Below are 20,000 nucleotides of genomic sequence, written 5' to 3'. Positions count from 1 at the left end.
CCTACATGTACCATTCGATTTTGTCACTGTTTGGTAGAGACCTTGTATGTCCATAACCGTTACTGTTCAGGAAATGGAATGACATTTTTCTGAAACCGTGAAAATAGCAAATCTCAAGCTCACAATGCGTCACAAGTGTCATCTATTTCCACTACTTTTGCTTGACAATCTAGTATGACAAAGCAGGGCACTAAATGAAGAAAAAAAGTGTTTTGTTTTGAATCAATGAAAACAATACCAAAATTGTCTCTACTTCTACACAAGATGGACATTTTGAAACGTTGTCTCTCTGTTCTCTTCTTGGATCTTACAATCTCTTCCTTCACTGTTCCATGCTGAGAATGAAAGATGGAACCTCATCCGTCTGTCTCTGCCCTGTGTGTGTGTGTGTGTGTGTGTGTGTGTGTGTGTGTGTGTGTGTGTGTGTGTGTGTGTGTGTGTGTGTGTGTGTGTGTGTGTGTGTGTGTGTGTGTGTGTCTGTGTGCGCGCGCGTGCGTGCGTGTGTGTGTGCGCGTGTGGTGGGGAGAAGACAATGACAAAAGATAGCAATCTGGGAAGACTGTTGAAGAGAACAGCAGGTTGCATTGTGTAGAGTAGTGTGTGTGTGTGTGTGTGTGTGTGTGTGTGTGTGTGTGTGTGTGTGTGTGTGTGTGTGTGTGTGTGTGTGTGTGTGTGTGTGTGTGTGTGTGTGTGTGAGAATTAAATGTAAAATAATGACAAAGATAGATGTTGGAGTGTGTATGAGAATGGACTGTATGCGTGCGCGTATACTGTACGCATACTTGTATGTGTGTTAGACAGAGGTTATTAGTTAAACTTCAACCACCTATCTTTATATGATTGGTCCTAACTAATGCTGATGATAATATGGCAAAAATAAATTCAAACGAGATTACCCTTTTTTATTTCATTTTTTAACAATGCGAGAACAATGGCTTCTATTATAGCATGCTATAAAAGGGATGAAAGAGAGACGTTGAGAAAATAAGCCAAGATAAAGCCTGAGTGTGGAGAGACCGTGACACCAATAAAGAGCAGATAATTATCATATTTACTAACATCTTTATGGTGTCAGCCACATCATTATCACACACTCATTATCACACACTCATTACCTCACACTCTGAGCATTTTACTGAGGACCAATTATATGAAGATAGGTTGAAAATGGGTGAAGCCGTCCTTTAAAGAAATGTGTGTTGAAATAAATAAGCCTGGAGTCAGACATATACTGAACACATGGTGCTTCAACAAAACAGTCCTGATGAGATCTAGACATACAGTACTGTACAAACAAGTTCTTCACACTTCACACATTGACACGACAGCTGAGAGGAAGTTCATAGGTTCAGTATTTATAATGCATCCAGCTACACTGGCCCGGGGCGCTGCCCGAGGAAAGAGAAAAAGAGTTAGAGGGAAGAAATGAATTCCAGTCAAAGTGTGTGTCTGTCAGTCATTCACAACAAGAGGGGAGGGAGTCGAAACAAAACAAAACAAACACACAGAACCCACATAAAAAGTTATGACAACAACGGAGAGAGAGAGAGAGAGAGATGGTGTAGGACAGTACACTAGTTGAGAGAGAGACAGTGTAGGAGAGACGGACAGTAGGAAAGCTGAGAGGGAGACGGTTTAGGAGAGACACAGGACAGAAGACGGGAAAAATCTGGACCTAGACAGACACAGATAGACCTTGTAGTCATTGTTTAGAACTCATATTCAATTCAAAAGGAAACTTCCAGCAGGTACTTCAGCTGACATTTATTCTGGGTGTGTTTTATTTAGGTGTTACTGTGTGTTACCAGCATGGACAGCTCCTAAATGAAGTATTCATAATAATTATTATTATAATAAATTAATACATGTATAAGTGTACATTACAGCCACTGTCTCTGGGACCCTGTATAGACATGCATTATTGTCATGGTAACTATACTGACATACACTTCAATGAGTAGGAACATTGGGGGGTAGGGCACATAGACACACAAATAAACCTATCCACGCATGCACATATGCACACGTCGCACACACACACACACACACACACACACACACACACACACACACACACACACACACACACACACACACACACACACACACACACACACACACACACACACACACACACACACACACAACCCTGTGTAAGCAGACATACAATAAGCAAATACAGATCAGATTATGCACAAACACACTACATACAGACACACACCCCCTGTGAACAGACATACAATAAGCAAACACACAGATCGGCACAAACACACTACACACAGACCTCGTAAACACACACACCTACAGTATGCTCACTCACACAGTCTGTCTGCCACTCTAGAGAAGCCATGCAATGCATAACAATCAGCTTTGGGACAGAGGAGAGGAGAGGCGGTGGGACGTGTGTGTGTGTGTGTGTGTGTGTGTGTGTGTGTGTGTGTGTGTGTGTGTGTGTGTGTGTGTGTGTGTGTGTGTGCGCATACATGTGTGTGCCATTTAAAATGTTATTTAGTGAAACTCAAGGTCACCATTGCCCTCAGAGAGAAACTCATTACACAATACTAATGACTAGAACTGGTGTGTGTGTGTGTGTGTGTGTGTGTGTGTGTGTGTGTGTGTGTGTGTGTGTGTGTGTGTGTGTGTGTGTATGTGTATAAGTGTGCGCGCGTGCATGTGTGTGCGAGCATGCGTGCGTGTCTGTGTGATAGATATATTAAGTCGATGATTGTCACCACAAGCACATTCTGAATATAATAAAGCATGGACTGCATACTGTATCTACATTCCACACACACACACACACACACACACACACAAGTTTCATATGCTCCTATAAATATTTTAATATGTTGGTTTCTAATGAAATCAGTAAAGTGTGTTGATGCTAAATCATTCTTACAGGTATATATGCTAATGTCCCAAGTGTGTGTGTGTGTGTGTGTGTGTGTGTGTGTGTGTGTGTGTGTGTGTGTGTGTGTGTGTGTGTGTGTGTTTACCATTGTTTTATTTATACTATTATATCATATTCCAAAGTTTTTTTTACATTAACATGTTTTCATATTGCTTACGAGGAAAATGGAAATCTGGTACCGATGTTTGATTGGATTTAGCGTGTGTCTTACGTTTTTCCTCCAGCAACTGTCATTTAATGCCCATGTCTGAACCCATCGGAAAATATCTGAACACCTCTGAACACGAGGAGTCTTAACACCTCTGAAAATGCCTGAACACGTTTTGAACACATCTCAAAGAACAGGGGGTTTGAGGACAGCACACGTTGAGACATTTCCTCTCTCATTTAAAGGAGAAATCCGGACATTTTAAGTGTTATCTTTGATGTGTCGTTACTCACCTACCGACGTAGAAAGTGGCGTTGATTTTTTCCAGCGATTCCCCTGTCGTCATTTTTTCGACCCCCTCCGTTGGCATATAATGGGAGCGCGTGGCTAAGGGAAATTCGTCTATTATAACCGATGCAAAGTTATTTTTTTCTCTACTACTACTCATTGTAGAGTCTCATGATACTCAAACATGCACTGAAAGTCCCTGAGAAGCTATCGCTAATGCCGAACGAGCTAACGTTGTTTGCTTATTTCTCTCCCTGGCAACACCGAGTTGCCAGGTTCTGGGAGAGAAACATCATGAGATCATGAGACTCTACAATGAGTAGTAGTAGAGAAAAAAATAACTTTGCATCGGTTATAATAGACGAATTTCCCTTAGCCACGCGCTCCCATTATGCCAACGGAGGGGGTCGAAAAAATGACGACAGGGGAATCGCTGGAAAAAATCAACGCCACTTTCTACGTCGGTAGGTGAGTAACGACACATCAAAGATAACACTTAAAATGTCCGGATTTCTCCTTTAAATGGATCTCCAGAGCTGTGAAAATGCCACAATACTAACCTTATTAACAAGCAGTGTGCTGCAGCATTGCATACAGGCTGGTGCATGCATGATTGAATCCGTGAAGGAACTGAATGACCTTTCCTGTCTTGGATGCCCTTTTCTCACTGTCTCTTGTGTTAAAAAAAAACAAGTATTGCAGATGAAAACCTATATGACTGTAATGATCCGTCTGCCTGCCTCCCTGCCTGACTGCCCCCCCAACACACACACACACACTCTCTCTCTCTCTCTCACGGCTCACAAAGATTCACAGTAAATAAAGCAATAGCCAGCACTCCAAAGTCCTTCTGGTACTTTTAATTCATATGCAGCATGGACAACAGCATACACAGACACGTTTCGGCGTCAAGCCTTCCTCAGCGTGTGTGATGTGAATTTGATGTCTCCCCAGGACCCTAACTAGTGAAAATAGCCGCTCTACACGCCTTTTTCCCTATTTTTAAATGGAATTATTTTGAAAAAAAGATTTGAATTAGTTTTTAACTTACTAAAATTTAGATTTGGGAGGGGGGGGGGATTTATTTTTTAATTATTAAAAACTAAATCTAGGAAACAAAAAATAAAGGGGCGTTTACTCGCGACCCATACAAATTGGTCTGCGACCCAAAGATGGGTGCTGACCCACTGTTTAGGAAACAGTGGTCTACAGTATACAGTATGTACAGTATAAACTACAACTAATGACTAAACTCTCCCCCTCTCCCTCTCTCATCCCTCCATCAGAGAAGCTGGAGCAGCTCTCTGAGGCCTGTAGACAGACACACCAACGTAAAGGTACATTACAACACTTGACTCTTCAGTGTTTGCACAGCATGTTAAACCAGAGAACACTAATTGTAACCTCAAAATCCACATCTCAACTCTAAAACTAACCCTAACTTTAACCGCTCATATTTGCTATTTGTCTAATCCTAATCTGAATCTTTTACTAATTGTATCCCCAACTGTAACCCACCTTCTATGAAATCAATGCCTGTAATGCACTATAAACATACATAAAATGCTATTAATGCTAGTAATCATGGGTGCTTTTATTATTATTAAGCAGATTAATTATAAAGTATATTTACAATGCATTACGGACAAGGGCTTCAATTAAAATGTTACCAAATCTTAAACATAAAGAAATGACCTGAGAAATGCCCCTACCAGGTAAACTTTGACTGGTATTCTAGTCCCCACAAGCACAGTAATACATAAATAGTGCACAAACACACAAAGGTAACAACACAACAGTAACAATACAGGTCATTCTGTGTTTCTATAAAGACACTGACGGACAAGTGATGATGTCATGTGTCACTTCTAGGTGAGAGGGAGGAGACCATCTCAGCTCCCACTGGACAGGCCACAGAACTCCCAGGATCCTTTGCACCCCACGGGTTCGGTCAGAAAGGGTCACCGCCGGAGAGGTGCATACATCGGTGGGGTTTATGAAGGCTTGTTGTGTGGGTGGATGGGGGGCCATTGGCTGTACTCTGCACACATATGCGCGCGCACACACACACACACACACACACACACACACACACACACACACACACACACACACACACACACACACACACACACACACACACACACACACACACACACACACACACACACACACACACACACACACACACACACACACACACACACACACACACACACACACACACACACACACACACACACACACATCCTCTTAGCCAAACCTATATTGTCTGTTCTTATCTTAATTTTTCATCCTCTTTTCTCCTGTATTATTTCTTTCTCCTCTTTCCATTCCAAACACTAAACACCCTATGTCTGGAGCTTAGGAAATTAACAGCACTTATCAGGACAGTGTAACTTGCCACTCATTATGAGGCCTGGACCCAGTAGAAACCACTAAATATATTGTTTACATGCTTCTCCCAGTAAACAATTATTACATTAACCACTTGGAGCCGCAATTCACTACAACGATGTCACATGGCGAAACAACACATCACACATGTGACGTGTTGTGGGCTTCTAGATTGACTATTCTCGAAAGATTGACATGTCCAAAATAAGGGCGTCAGTGTCTTATCATTAAACAAATTGTTTCTTTCTTCAGTACACTGTCAAATCCAGTGTTCATTAACTCCCAGTGAGTACAAATTGGAATCAAATGTACCTATAATGTGTCTCTGAGTTCAATGAAAACTGAGGATATTACTGTGCATGTTGGGCGTTATCATTATTACTATCATCATGACCATTATCATTATTGTCACTGTGGTTACAGCCGGTGTGTTGACGTGTGCTACCGGGAGTAACAGTGCCACCAGCACCATCACCAACCCAAGGTCCCCCGTCGTCATGGTAACGGTCCCAGACTGCGTGGACAATGGGACACAGACGGACATCAGCCTCCACGGCCTCCTAACGCTGGGGGGGAGGGGCAGGAGGGGGAAGGGCGCTCACCCTCATCACCATCATCATCATCATCAGAAGCACCAGCAGGATGGCAGAGGAGGGGGTGGCTCCTCGGCTCCTCTCCCCCTCCTCCCCCTCCTCCTCCTCACCTGGGAGGATCATACAGGACCAGTCTACAGTATGACCAGTTGTAAGTGGATGGACTATAAATAGACAAATAAAAGTGTTTAGTAATAATCAGTGGTGGACAAAGCACTCAACCCCAGTACTTAAAGTCAGTAAAGTGTATACTAACTACAAGTAAAAGTTGCTTAGTCAAATTACTTACTTAAAGGTTTCATGGTGTTCAGTTTTACCACACATTAAAAGTCTTTGTCATGGTCCTTCAAACGTGTATAGAAAGTTCTAACAAAAAATTCCACTCCATTGATCCATGGCAGGTGTTTTTCTCTCACATTTCTAAAGCCTTTTCAACTGCAATGAAAAAAGAAATCTTTGCCTGCGGGGGTCGCTGGTGAGGGATTTTGCCTGTCAATCATCGCCTCTGCCCCCCCTCCCCCCCCCCCCCCCATAGGAAAGGATAGGGGAGGGGAGGGGCGAGGAGGAGAGTGGGCGGGATTAATCGGCTGTGACCTCACTACCGAAGGGCCAAGCTCAGATTACTTTTCAGCCTAATTATTCAGAAAATCCCAGACCACAGAAAATCCACTGAATGTTCAAAGTTCAGATTTTTGGGTTGTAATTGAGGTCATAAAACCCCCCCCCCCCCCAAAAAAAAAGTGAAAATGAATGTCATAGAACCTTTAAGTATTCAAAAGTACTTGAATTCAAAATCCCAAAACACAAATTAAAAAGTCACTACTAGTGAAAATAGCATAACTACAAGCTCAAACATTGTGAGATTGTACATCTCTTGTATCTAATTCATAATGTACTTTTTTCCCTTCCTAGAAATGTAGTGGAGTCAAAAGGACAATATTTGTCTTTGAAATGTAGTGGAGTTATGGTCATGGAGGAGATCTCTGATGGTTAGATCAAAGAATGGGACCCGCACACCGTCTGGATCTTGCAAAAAAAAATGTAGCTCTTTATGTAGTGGAGTGAAAGTATCCAAAAATACAAATACTCAAGTAAAGTACAGGTACACAGGTACATTTACTTCTGCCTTCCCCTCTCTTTTATTCTGTACTTTCCTCTCCTCTCCCCTCCATGTATCCGTTCTCCTCTAGCTATGTGTTTGAGTACAACGACCCTAACGACTACTTGGATGTGTCCCACCATGAGGTGGACAGACAGGTGGACATGCAGTATATGGTGGACAGACATGAGGACATGCTGTACGAGGTAAGACCTCAGACTACAGCCTCTATCAGACATGTCAGACAAGACATTTATGTCGAAATTAATTATAATTTTTTAAAAGATATTTTTGGGGCTTTTCTGCCTTTATTTTGGATAGTACAGTAGAGACGGACCGGAAACAGGGAGAGAGAGAGACAGGGAGTGACACGCAGCAAAGGTTGTAGGCCTATATGTGGTACTGTAAACCACTAGGCCATCGGCGCCCCATATACATGTATTATTAAATTGATTATATAAGTGATATAAGAGTTAAATAGACAATAAGCAGAGATTGTACTGCAGGCCTACTGTAACTACTCATTATCAAATAACTGGTCATTAAAGTAGGACGGCCAGTTACTGATTGATGATTTCTCATTATTTACCAGTTATTCTACATTACATGTTGTGAAATGTTCAAGGGCTACGCAGGTTTCAGTCCAACCCGACGACACTACAATAACTGATCTCACAAATGTACCTTCAAAGCAAACACACACTTACAAGGAGGGAAGAGGCTATTATTGATCTTCTGTCGGACTGCTAGTACATTGATTTGGACAGTCTGACACTCTCCTTCATTAGCAAATTGGTTACACTGTGAATGGACAGACGTGAACTTTGAGTCAGAAAGAAAGAAAGAAAGAAAGAAAGAAAGAAAGAATGAAAGAACGAAAGAACGAAAGAAAGAAAGAAAGACTACACAAGGCGTTTTCCCCATGGTTTAGAAGTATGTAGTAATTCCAACTACCCATGGAAGTATGCATTAATTCCACCTGGGGGAGTGATACAGACATTATTAACTATAGACGTATAAGCATCCTCCCTGTCATGTTCAAACTTGTTGTGTAAATGGGTAGTAGAACAGTTAATCGCTCATCTTAACAACAGCCTCTGCAGCTTGGCTTCAGGATGCACTATTCCAATGAAACTGCCAACTGCTTTTTCTTGGAAAATGCATGTGAAAGCTACGATGTAAAGCACCCAACCTGTCTCATTGCGAGCTTCTCGACTTCTAGAGTCACTCATTTGCGGGGGCACGCACACACACACACACACAGACAGACAGACAGACAGACAGACAGACAGACAGACAGACAGACAGACAGACAGACAGACAGACAGACAGACAGACAGACACACACAGTGGTCTGTGGTGTCAACATGATGTTTGACAATGCTTAGCTTCATCTGCTGGTGTGTCCGTCAGGTCTGTGAGGTTACTACTGTATGTGTTGTTATCGGGTCTTTGAGGGCTGCATGTGATTTATGGAGTTGTATGCTACCTCAAGGTCACTGCTGACTGCTTTATGTGCTACAGCATATATGTGCTTTATGTGAGCTATGTGCCTTTTTTTTACTGACCTTTTATATGTGCTATCTGTTGTATTGTGTACGGAGTGTCTTTTTTATTCTCTTTTCTATTTAACCATTGGAAACCTTTTAGGGTTAGGTTTATCAACCTGCCCAGATAATTAAATCTGGCACGCACATTTGCATTACAAAATAGTGATGTCATGTGTATGTCCCTGTGCTAAATTAAAATCTAATTAAAATAAACTCTCTCTGTAGGAGGTAGAGTTGTATAAGTCCAGTCAGCAGAACAAGTTGGGTCTGACTGTGTGTTACAGAACAGATGATGAGGATGACCTGGGGATTTACATAGGAGAGGTGAGGACACTCACTCACTCACTCCATTTATTTCATTCGGAAGGCAGAGATTATGTTTTTTAGCCTGGCATTGCCAGACTGATTACGTGGGATGACGCAAGCGTTCCCCATGATCAGTCTGGAAATACCAGGCTATATGTTTTCACCCCTGTCTGTGTGTCCATGTGTGTCTGAGATATAGCTAATCTTGGAAAAAACACTGGGCAGAATCAACGTCAAACTTTTCACGCTCACTGCCAGTAGGTCAAGGAAGAAACTCTACCCCAAAATGTTCAAATCGGCCATATGATGGTTTAATAACAGTCCACTTTATGTTTTGGCCTATTACTCTTGAACCATAGTAGGTCATAAAATCAATGTCCCATATAGACCTACAGTATATAGGCTATAGGTGACGCCCATTTCCGAACATTTCAAAACACACTTTTCCAGATTTGGACTCAAATTGCTCGAGTCATGGGATACGTATGTATCATACAGATTTTTCATATTCCATTCTGATCGACTATAATTGGCAATGCAGAGCAGAGATGCAAAACATTGCACCGTATCTTGCAGAAAAAGCTATTCCCCTTGCAGCTTCCTCACAATTTACAAAGCCGTGTGTAGGCAACACAGCCTGGTGGAGATATGTGCTCCACGGAGCGCCCCTTCCTAGTTTAGGAGTGTCATCTCTTTCACATTTGCTCGTTCGATAATTGACTCACTCATTAGCACTCAGTCTTGCTCCTTCATGTTTTTATACCCTCTCATTCACTCACCCATGCATCCATCCTTTGATTACTTCAATTTATTTGTCAATCCATTCATTAAGCCAGCCATATATGTTCATTAATTCGGACACTCGTCCATCACTCACTTATCTCTTTACTGTGTTCTGTCCTCCCTCCCTCTCGCCTCTATCCCCCCTATTTATTTCTCCCTCTCCAGGTCAATCCTGAGAGCATCGCGGCCCAGAACGGACGCATTAGAGAGGGAGACAGGATATTGCAGGTAGGCAGGCAGGCACACACACACACACACACACACACACACACAGTTTATGTTTACAAGGCCAGCCCAGGTGACAAGGATGCACTGTAAGCAATACAACACACACACACACACACACACACACACACACACACACACACACACACACACACACACACACACACACACACACACACACACACACACACACACACACACACACACACACACACACACACACACACACACACACACAGAGGTCGTATATGAGTACCTCAGGGGAGTAAACAACAGGGAATCAAATCAACAACCCTTGCACTGATATTCTGCATGAAGCAAGTACTTTCAAGAAACACCACAAGACTAAACAGGCAATAGGCCTGACACAATTATTACATAATCGTAATTATCTTCGATAATCTCAATTATTTTGCATAATCGTCATAATGGTGTTTCTTTCAAACATTTTAAAATAGTGGAAATAGCAGATCTATAGTACAAGCTCACAACACGTCGCGGCACGTTGTGAGCTTGTACAGTAGATTGGCTGTTTCCACTATTAATGATTCTGTTTAAGTATACGGTTATTAAAATGTCAGTCATTTATTTGTATAAGTTATTTGTCATATCTGCCCAGTGCAACTTCAAAGCCTAAAAGCCAAACAGAAATGTCATTTTTATTCATATGTTCCAGGGTCAACAATAAAAACACAATGAAATCGTTAATCACAATTATTTGTGTGACAATTAATCGTCATGTAAAATGTCATAATCGTGACAGCCCTAACAGGGAACCACTGACTATAATTCACAGTGGCCATTTTTCTCTTATTTCATACTCATGCATCATAGACCCATCTGTGACCTCCCTCTTAGCTCAGGGACTCTCCACTCTGTCACATGTAATTGCCATCCAAAATTAGGGGTGCTGGGTGAAACACTGTAATGGTGACCTATTTCTCAACATCGTATTTGAGGTAGTCCAAAGTTTCTACATGTCTGTAGTAAAGAAATGATATTCTGCTGTTCAAATCAGGGTTTTTCACAGCCAATGCCGAAATTTAACACAGCACCCGATCAGCAACAGATTAGGAGGCGGCAATTCTGGATGGTAGCTATGTGACAGAGTCCTGGAGGTACAGCGAAGGGTGAGGTCACAGATGGGGCTATACTCGTGTGACGTATGAGCCAAATGGCCGGCCGCCATGTCAAATTGGTTAATTTTGCATCCATGTTGAGTTATGTCAGTTTCAGTGCTACTGTATAAGTTTGACTAGAGTCAGTCTCAAGGTGACACTTCCCATAAAACACAACTCATAACAAACGCATGTAAAACACAGTCCAATCAACACTTCTACAGACACACAGGACTACCAGAGGGAAACATTAACATTAATTTCCTTTTCCTGGCGGCAGACCAACATAACACATACTCTGTGAGTCGTGACAGACGGGCTGCTGTTACACTCGCTGCAAGTCTCTGTACATGAGAGCTTGTCAACATAAGCAGCTGTGATTTGGAAAACAGTGACAGGTTACACCTGTAAAAAAAACAACAATGACAGCCCTGTCCAATCAGATGAAGGCTGAGCACAGCCCAGTTACTGCTGGCCTATAAATAGACAGAGAGAGAGAGAGAGAGAGAGAGAGAGAGAGAGAGAGAGAGAGAGAGAGAGAGAGTGTCAGGAAATAGGAGAAAGGATGGGTGGGTCTGGTGTGAGAAATAGAGTAGGGAAGTGGTGCTGAAGATAAGGAAAGTCAGTGGTTGTGGAGGAGAGAGAGAGAGAGAGAGAGAGAGAGAGAGAGAGAGAGAGAGAGAGAGAGAGAGAGAGAGAGAGAGAGAGAGAGAGCGTGAGAGAGAGGGTGAGTGGGGAAGAGAGTGATAGCTAGGAGAAAAGAGCAGAAATAGAGAGAGAATGGTGAAAAAGAGCAGAAATAGAGAGAGAATGGTGAGAGAAAGAAAGAGAGAGCCAGTGGCATGGAGTAATAACCAGCTGGTTCAGTTTGATTAATGAACATCAGACCGTCAACCGTAGACTGTCAGGTTCTATTGGATCTGTTACGCACAACTTAATTTTAGAAATATGTGTGCCATTTGAAGCCATCTGATTGTTGAGTGTAATGCAATGGTTCTCCAACCTTTTACACTGTATACCACCTCAAAATAAATTTGCCTCTCTAAGTACCATTATGACTGATAGACCTACCCTACCCTAGGCTATTGAGCTATGCAAAGTTCACACAGACGGCACATTTATTCCTAATAAGAATATTATTTATTGTTGACAATTGTAAGCCAAAATCACGCTCGCTACAAAAGGGGAGTTTTGGTTTCCAAAGCAGTGGGCCTATAAGCAGTGGGTGTAGGTTTGTTAGCAGCCGTTTTAGCTGCTGTTCGCCACTGTTCTAGCAACTGCCTTGGATTTGAAATCCCAAAGACATATTGGGAGGCGGAGGTCTGGCAATGTGAGACTAGGCTTCTTTAGTCTACTTGTATTGTCTCAAACTGCCCTCACATACTGTAAGTTTGGAAAACATACTGTAGTGATACTACAAGTCACAGAAACCCTACAGTTTCCCTATAAAGTACAGTACCTCCAAACTTTCACTAACCAGCTTTAGAAACTTGACTCTCCTAGAATCATTGAATCATGTGTACATCATGAAATAGGAGTACACAGGTGTACATTTTTACAGCGTGGCTCGGCAGAGTCAAGCCATCTAGGGGAGGGTCTGTTTGTCTGTCTATGTCCGAAGCTAATATTTTAAAACAATGGGCCGACCGCCAAATGTCTTATGCATAGTATGCAAGTATTTCCAGTCATTTGTTATTTTAAATATTTAACTTAAAATGTATAATGAATGTCAATGGGACTCTGATTGGGCTGAAACCTTGCCCATTTTTTTTGTCATAGATATGTCATAACAAAAAAAAACATCACATGGATGCACCTGGGACGTATCATCAGTGTTGTAGCCTGGGGTCATAGGATGTTTCGGGTCTCGCAACATACACCCTCGCCCAGGTGACCCAGCCAGGGTTGATCAAGCACCGACTTACGTCCCAGGTAGCTACCCACGGTCAGTCCTAAATAGGGAAAGACAGGGCCACTCAATCCGCTTGTCCGGAACTACTCTGCCGGGACTGGGGGAGAGGAGATACTCTGGCACGTGGAGGGACTAGGCTCTGTGGATGGCCTCCTGGCCGGGCTCCTCCTCCGTCTCATCAGGTCCAGGACCTGAGCGTTGCACCAGACTCCCCCGCTCCAAACATTTCATTCTGGTGTGATGGTGTCTTGGGCCGTGGTGGTACTGCAGGCTCCCCTTGCGGCTTGCTTGAATGGCCCTCCTAAAGGCCTCACCGTGGATTTGTTGGGCTTCTTCCTCACGGAAGACACAGACTGGGGCGCCAACCCAAACTGCTCCCGGATGCCGTTTACATTCCGGCTGCCGTCTACATTCTGGCTGTCACCCGTCTCTCCGGTGGTCACCAATCTATTCCTGGTTGTCACGTAGTCTATAAATAATAATAATAATATAATCATAGACTGTCACTGACTTCATAGAGGACTGACATCTGGCCACATGAAGTCCGAGATCCACATTGGAGCCACGTCATTCCCATGTGGATCCCGATTCGTTTTTTTATTTGTCAACAGGTTCAACTTGTTGCCTCCATAAAACCATCAGAAGTAGTGTATTGCGTTGTACAGTTTATTTATGGGATAAGGTGCCAGCCCTCTTTCATGGTGAATATCCAATTTGGGACTTTTGGAACATAATGATCAAACTTACTTTAATTAGTGCCATCTCTGAAGATGGTACTTGCCTTTAACCTCACTCCGTCAAATGGAAGAAGCTTGCGACACACATTTTGTTTCACAGCGTACTTGCATCTGAGACTCCGGGCGCAGAATCGATGACAGACAGAGTTTCATTTTTTCAAGCTACTAGGCAGGTGATTGGATGATCCCGCCCCTAGCAGCCGCTGATTGGTTCGTATGCGCAGCGGTTCGGGCAGCTTTACTCTGTGAGCAATCCCAGACCCTCCTTCCTGAAACCAAATGCAAATGAGATTTCCGGAGGGAGGGGGTGTTTACCAGGCTAACTTGCCTTGTCCAAAACTGTCTTTACAGTTGAATTAAGAAAGAAACACATCCTTCTATACTCCAGCACTATGACAGGAACATTGATAAACCATTTCTAGAATGGAACGCAAAGTATAAGTGAAATTAATTAATTAATTTACAAGTACATACAGTAGTGGACCTATACACCTCTAAGCTTTACTAACCTGGAGAAACAGGAAAGGAAACCACAAGAATAGATCACCAACGCCTTGTGTCAGTGTCACCATGGTTACCAAGCAGCCGAGTGATGTCACTGCTGGTTCCTATGACAGCTGGGGTGAGGACAGGGGGGGTTCTTTGTCTCCAGGGCGAAAAACTAAAAACAAATATCAAAATGCACACGTCACTTTACCAGACCAGCTCCAAATGACAGACCGTTTTGCGTGTGTGTGTGTGTGTGTGTGTGTGTGTGTGTGTGTGTGTGTGTGTGTGTGTGTGTGTGTGTGTGTGTGTGAGATTGTGTGCGTGTGCGAGTGCATGTGTGCGCGTGTACGTCTGAAACTCACACAAAAATAGTATGGATTGTATTAAATGTTTTCTGTATTCATGGTATTTTGATGAATTGAATGATTTTCTCAGACTATCAAGCAACTTTGATTGTAACTTGAACTTTAATATGAACTGCAGCAAAGAAAAGCTGGATTTTTTTTTAGACATGTGGGTCATGAAAAGTACTGGTACTTCACAACACTGTATAGGAATGGGACTGACACATTCATTGGCTTCTAGCTCTGAAAAAGGGCCTTCCTAAAAGCCAATTCTATAGATTAAGATGGATTTGTCCCTCCACTGAAGATTTGTATCGAAAAAGCTTCTGATATGAGACTGAGATTTGTTCAACACAGGTACCCTATTTCTTGGGTTGACTTAAGCTTATAAAACTGCACTCCAAAACCCAGATTGACCGTAACTCTTCAGTACCAGCATTAACCCCCCCCCCCTCCATATGTAGAATAAAAACTACACTTTCGATCCCTTGATCCCCACCGTTCACTCCCTGTTCTTCCCTCGCTCTCTCTCTCTCAATCTCAATCTCCCTCTCCCAGATAAATGGAGTGGACATTCAGAACAGAGAAGAAGCAGTTGCCATTTTGTCCAGAGAGGACAGCATCAACTTCTCCCTGCTGCTGACCAGACCTGACGTACAGGTGACACATGATATAATTACATACTAGCTCACATACAAGTGGCACAGCTTGCATACAAGTGACACATGACATAGCTGCGTAGTAGCTCACATACAGGTTGACACATGACGTGACTGACACATGACATAATAACTACATACTTGCTCACACGAAGCCTGCGGAGCTAGTTCAGGCAGACAACTCAAAGGAGCGCCTGATCAGCTGATCAGTCACATACTCTGCTGCTGCTCTGCTGCTGCTTTGTGCTCTGCTCTATGATTTTTTTTTGTGTTCCCAGTTCCACCACCACCCCAGCATCCACCTGTGGGCTCTGTTTCCATGATTTGATCTATGACAGGCTAGTGACCCCCATGACCCTTATCTAGGCTTGTCGTATCACATGGAACAGAATGATGATGCAATAGGGGAAATAATATCATACAGGTTTTTGTACGAAATATTTCTAATTAGATGTGCTAAGATTATTACCAAATAGAAAATACAATACAAAGATAAAATAAAAATACAAATGCAACAGTATAAACAACCTTACTTACTGCATTTAAACAGCCAAAAGTGTAAAGTATTCAAGGTACAATTAAGGCAACACTTAATATTACAAGGGATTAAAAATAATTTGTCAATCTACCAGGTCATTATACATAGTGTATCTACATACTGTACATCAGGATGGTTAAGTGGTGAGATCAAAAGAGAAAGAAACATCACATTGAAAGGAGAGATGTCCAAGTGCATGCATGGCTGTCAAAATCACTGTAGACTCTCTGTCTCTGTCTAATTATGTGACTGTCTCATGTGCAAAACACATCTGTGATAGGCTATCTCTTGACAAACCAACAGATATTCATTCTCAGTTGCCTATCACTAAAGTATCTCCCCCTTTCTATCTCAACGCAACAAGTGGACATACATCGGTATGTTTTAGTAATTTGCTCAGTGCTACTGCTGCCCAAAAACATAGGATCTCCAAGCAAAAGAAAAAGGTCACTTTGCGATACGTTGTGTGCTTGTAGATCAGATCAGACTTTTGCGCAGCTTAAGTGAAAGTGAAACTTGGAGAGAGAGAGGAAGAGAACGCACTCCATTTGTTTCCCTTCTAGGCTACAGGCAAAACTGCTGTAAAAACGTTTTATTTCATTGGATTAATGAAGGAATAAGTCTTTGAAATGCCGCCTAAATTGTGAGAGATTGATGCGGGGTGAGTAGGGCTTTGGCTGCCTATCGTGCATGCATGCGTAATGTGCGCCCCGCCACCTCCCGAAACGTCCTTTTTTTAACGCTAAAGGGTTACTTTAGCGTTTAATAGAGGGATAATAAAATCATGATTGATACACCGAATGAACAGATTATAAACTTTGAATTTGAGCAATCTTTGAACAATCGCTTGAGAATTGGCCAAGTATGGCTTAGTTTAACTGCTGGTGTCCTTCAACCAAAACACCTTTTTTGCACTTGAGATGTGATCCGAGGACATCTTACATCAGCGCTAAGCACTGAGTCTTGGTAAGTCAAGGTGTAAAATACCAGATACCGCATAGCTTCCTTGATTAACGTATAAACACTCCCCCAGAAGTTAAATATGCTGGCCAGTCTTAAGGGTTTCATTTCTTATTTTTTGTTTTATGACCTCAATTACAACCCAAAAAACTGAACTTTGAACATTCAGTGGATTTTCTGTGGTCTGGGGTTTAGGCTAAAAAAAGGGCTGGTATTGGCCCATGGACTTTGATGTCACAGTCCATTAATCCCCTCTCCTCCCGCCCCTCCCCACCCCTATCCGTCTCCTTTGGGGGGGCGGATTAGAGGCGATGATTGACAGGCAAAATACCTCGACAGCGACACACACAGGCGAATAGTTTTTTTAAAATGCTTCAGAACACAGAGAGAAAATAACCTGCCATGGCTCACTGGAGTGGATTATTCAGTTAAAACATTTTTTATACACGTTTGAAAGACCAAGATGAAGACTTTTAATGTTTTGTAAATCTGAATGTCATGAAACCTGTGTTTGCGTTCAACACGGCTTGAAAATAGCGATTGCGCATAAGATGGTGGCATTATTACTTAATTACTGACTAAGACCTAGAAATAGGACGCGCAAAATACGGCCCACAGAGTGTGTGACTCTGTGGGTCACAGACAACCATTTCTATGCACAATGCTACAAACAAGGTATGTGAGAGCCTTTGAAAAGAAATGTTCACTTTTTAAAATAGCTACATTTGTTTCCCTCACAATGAAATAAATAGATTTGAATTTGCCATATACCATTCAATTTTCTGTGCACTAGAAATACACAATACATTCATTACTCAGACCTTACAACTCTGTCTCTCTGTAATACCCACATAGCCGCCCAACAGGGCAGCAACCTACTTTACTAACCCACTTTGCTCTCATTCACTGCTGCCGTTTGTAGAGAGCAGTGCCCTACAAAAGACACACACACACACACACACACACACACACACACACACACACACACACACACACACACACACACACACACACACACACACACACACACACACACACACACAGTAATTACTTTGTGTGTTTTAAAAGGTAACAGGTTGTGGCAAGGGGTAATAGTTCATATCTATAATAGCACAGTGAAATCCTCAGTGTTGATTTCGCTCTGAGATTGTAACTGGACCCTTGCTGGTACTGGTTCCATGATACTGAGGATGTGCTGCTATTCAGGCAGTACTACTCTATTTGAGTGTGTGCTGGTATTACATTGAGTAATCTCAATGTAAAAACATCCCATGACATCAATGTATTGTAAGTACATCCCATAACATCATCCCATAAGCTCCTGTGTGGGACACACAGAGTGTTTGTGTGTGTGTGCCTGTGCATTCGTGGCCAGTGTGTGGGTGCATGTCTTTAAGTGGAACATAGGTGAGCGGTGCACTGTGCCTCCTGTTTGTGTTTAATTAGTGTAATTATGTGCAGCTTTCTGTTGCAATCAGATGCAGCTGTTTATGCCATGCTCATACAGACAGACATGCAATCACACAAAGTCACTTAGAAGAGGCCTGCACCGCTTAAAAATAGTAAGGGGAATAAAATGTATTCAATGGTAAAAATATGACAATTACTGTGTAATATCCTCAGTGTTCATTTATGCTATTGAAACACTGAACTCTGAACAAATGTAGTCCTAAAATTAAATGAACACTGAGACTTTTACTGTGTACATGCCTGTGGTTTGGGGTCATTATGAGTGAGAGAATGAATGTTCATTTTCCCAGTTAAAAAAAATAAATCAATTTGTCACACTGTGATTAATGACATGAACTTGACCCAAAACCTTCCACTTTTCCCATTACATGCAGTATAAGACACACTGGCTGTCCTCTAGCAGTTCCAACATACAGTACAAGCATTCTACTATGATAAACACACACGTGCGCGCGTACGTACGTACATACATACATACACACACACACACACACACACACACACATACATACACACACACACACACACACACACACACACACACACACACACACACACACACACACACACACACACACACACACACACACACACACACACACACACACACACACACACACACACACACACACACACACACACACACACGCGTACTGCGTGTTGATGAATGTTCACCAGTATGACACTGGGTCCCAGTGTGTTCATACCTGCTGAGTAAGTAGGAAAAGCAGAAGCTGAATATTTATATACATGTCAGCCCTCTCTCTCTCACACACACACACACATACACATACACACACACACACACCCTCACACCTCGAAGTGTGTGCATAATTAAAGCACACACATGCATTAGGCATGTGTGTGCATTATGCACACATACAGGCAGCAACGCACATGCAAACCTGCACACACCCATGCGCACAATCACACATGCATATGACTTGTTTATGACCACAGACCTACGGTACACACACACACACACACACACACACACACACACACACACGCACACACACACGTCAGCCAGTAGAATGAGCTATCAGTCATCATGACAGCTATTTCGACAGCTGTGACATTTCAGCCAATCAGCTTCACTGGTATAGAACAGGAAATGACAGACAGTTTAATGACTTCAGCAACAAAAAAAAATAACAAAACATACAGAATAGGTAGGTAGACAGATAGATAGATAGATAGATAGATAGATAGATAAAAGAGGGCAACCTAATGAAACTTATGAACAATCTTTCATAAAACACAAAGGAGTGGAGGTAGAGAGAGAGATAGAGAGCAGTGGAGGAGGGGTAGAGAGACGGGTGAATCAGAGGTGAGGGGAGAGAGAGATGGGGCGGGAAGAAGAGGAAAGACGTGCGAGAGAGATGGATGAGATGGAGAATTGATGAGGGGATGAAGGAGAGAAGAAACGGAGGGATAGATATAGTATCCTCCGTGTCCTAGTTTCTTCTCCCA

General features: G+C 42.5%; 1 protein-coding gene across 1 annotated transcript in view; it reads left to right on the top strand.

The window, feature by feature from the left end:
• LOC308096439 (PDZ domain-containing protein 4-like) overlaps positions 1 to 20,000 on the top strand; it is a gene marked incomplete at both ends in the record, with an annotated part of 34,329 nt that overhangs the window by 5,466 nt on the left and 8,863 nt on the right. Inside the window, 7 exons of the mRNA XM_080443861.1 lie at positions 4,634 to 4,684; positions 5,220 to 5,322; positions 6,168 to 6,492; positions 7,528 to 7,612; positions 9,212 to 9,310; positions 10,241 to 10,303; positions 15,459 to 15,560. Of these exons, the coding sequence (XP_080299987.1) occupies positions 4,634 to 4,684; positions 5,220 to 5,322; positions 6,168 to 6,492; positions 7,528 to 7,612; positions 9,212 to 9,310; positions 10,241 to 10,303; positions 15,459 to 15,560 (828 nt within the window). The remainder of the gene's footprint in view (positions 1 to 4,633; positions 4,685 to 5,219; positions 5,323 to 6,167; positions 6,493 to 7,527; positions 7,613 to 9,211; positions 9,311 to 10,240; positions 10,304 to 15,458; positions 15,561 to 20,000) is intronic.

The sequence above is a fragment of the Gymnoscopelus braueri genome (assembly GCF_963280865.1).
Source record: "Gymnoscopelus braueri genome assembly, chromosome: 12".
In the NCBI taxonomy this organism is placed as follows: Eukaryota; Metazoa; Chordata; class Actinopteri; order Myctophiformes; family Myctophidae; genus Gymnoscopelus; species Gymnoscopelus braueri.
The sequence above is the reverse complement of the archived record's forward strand: the minus strand, read 5'-3'. Positions and strand labels throughout refer to the sequence as shown.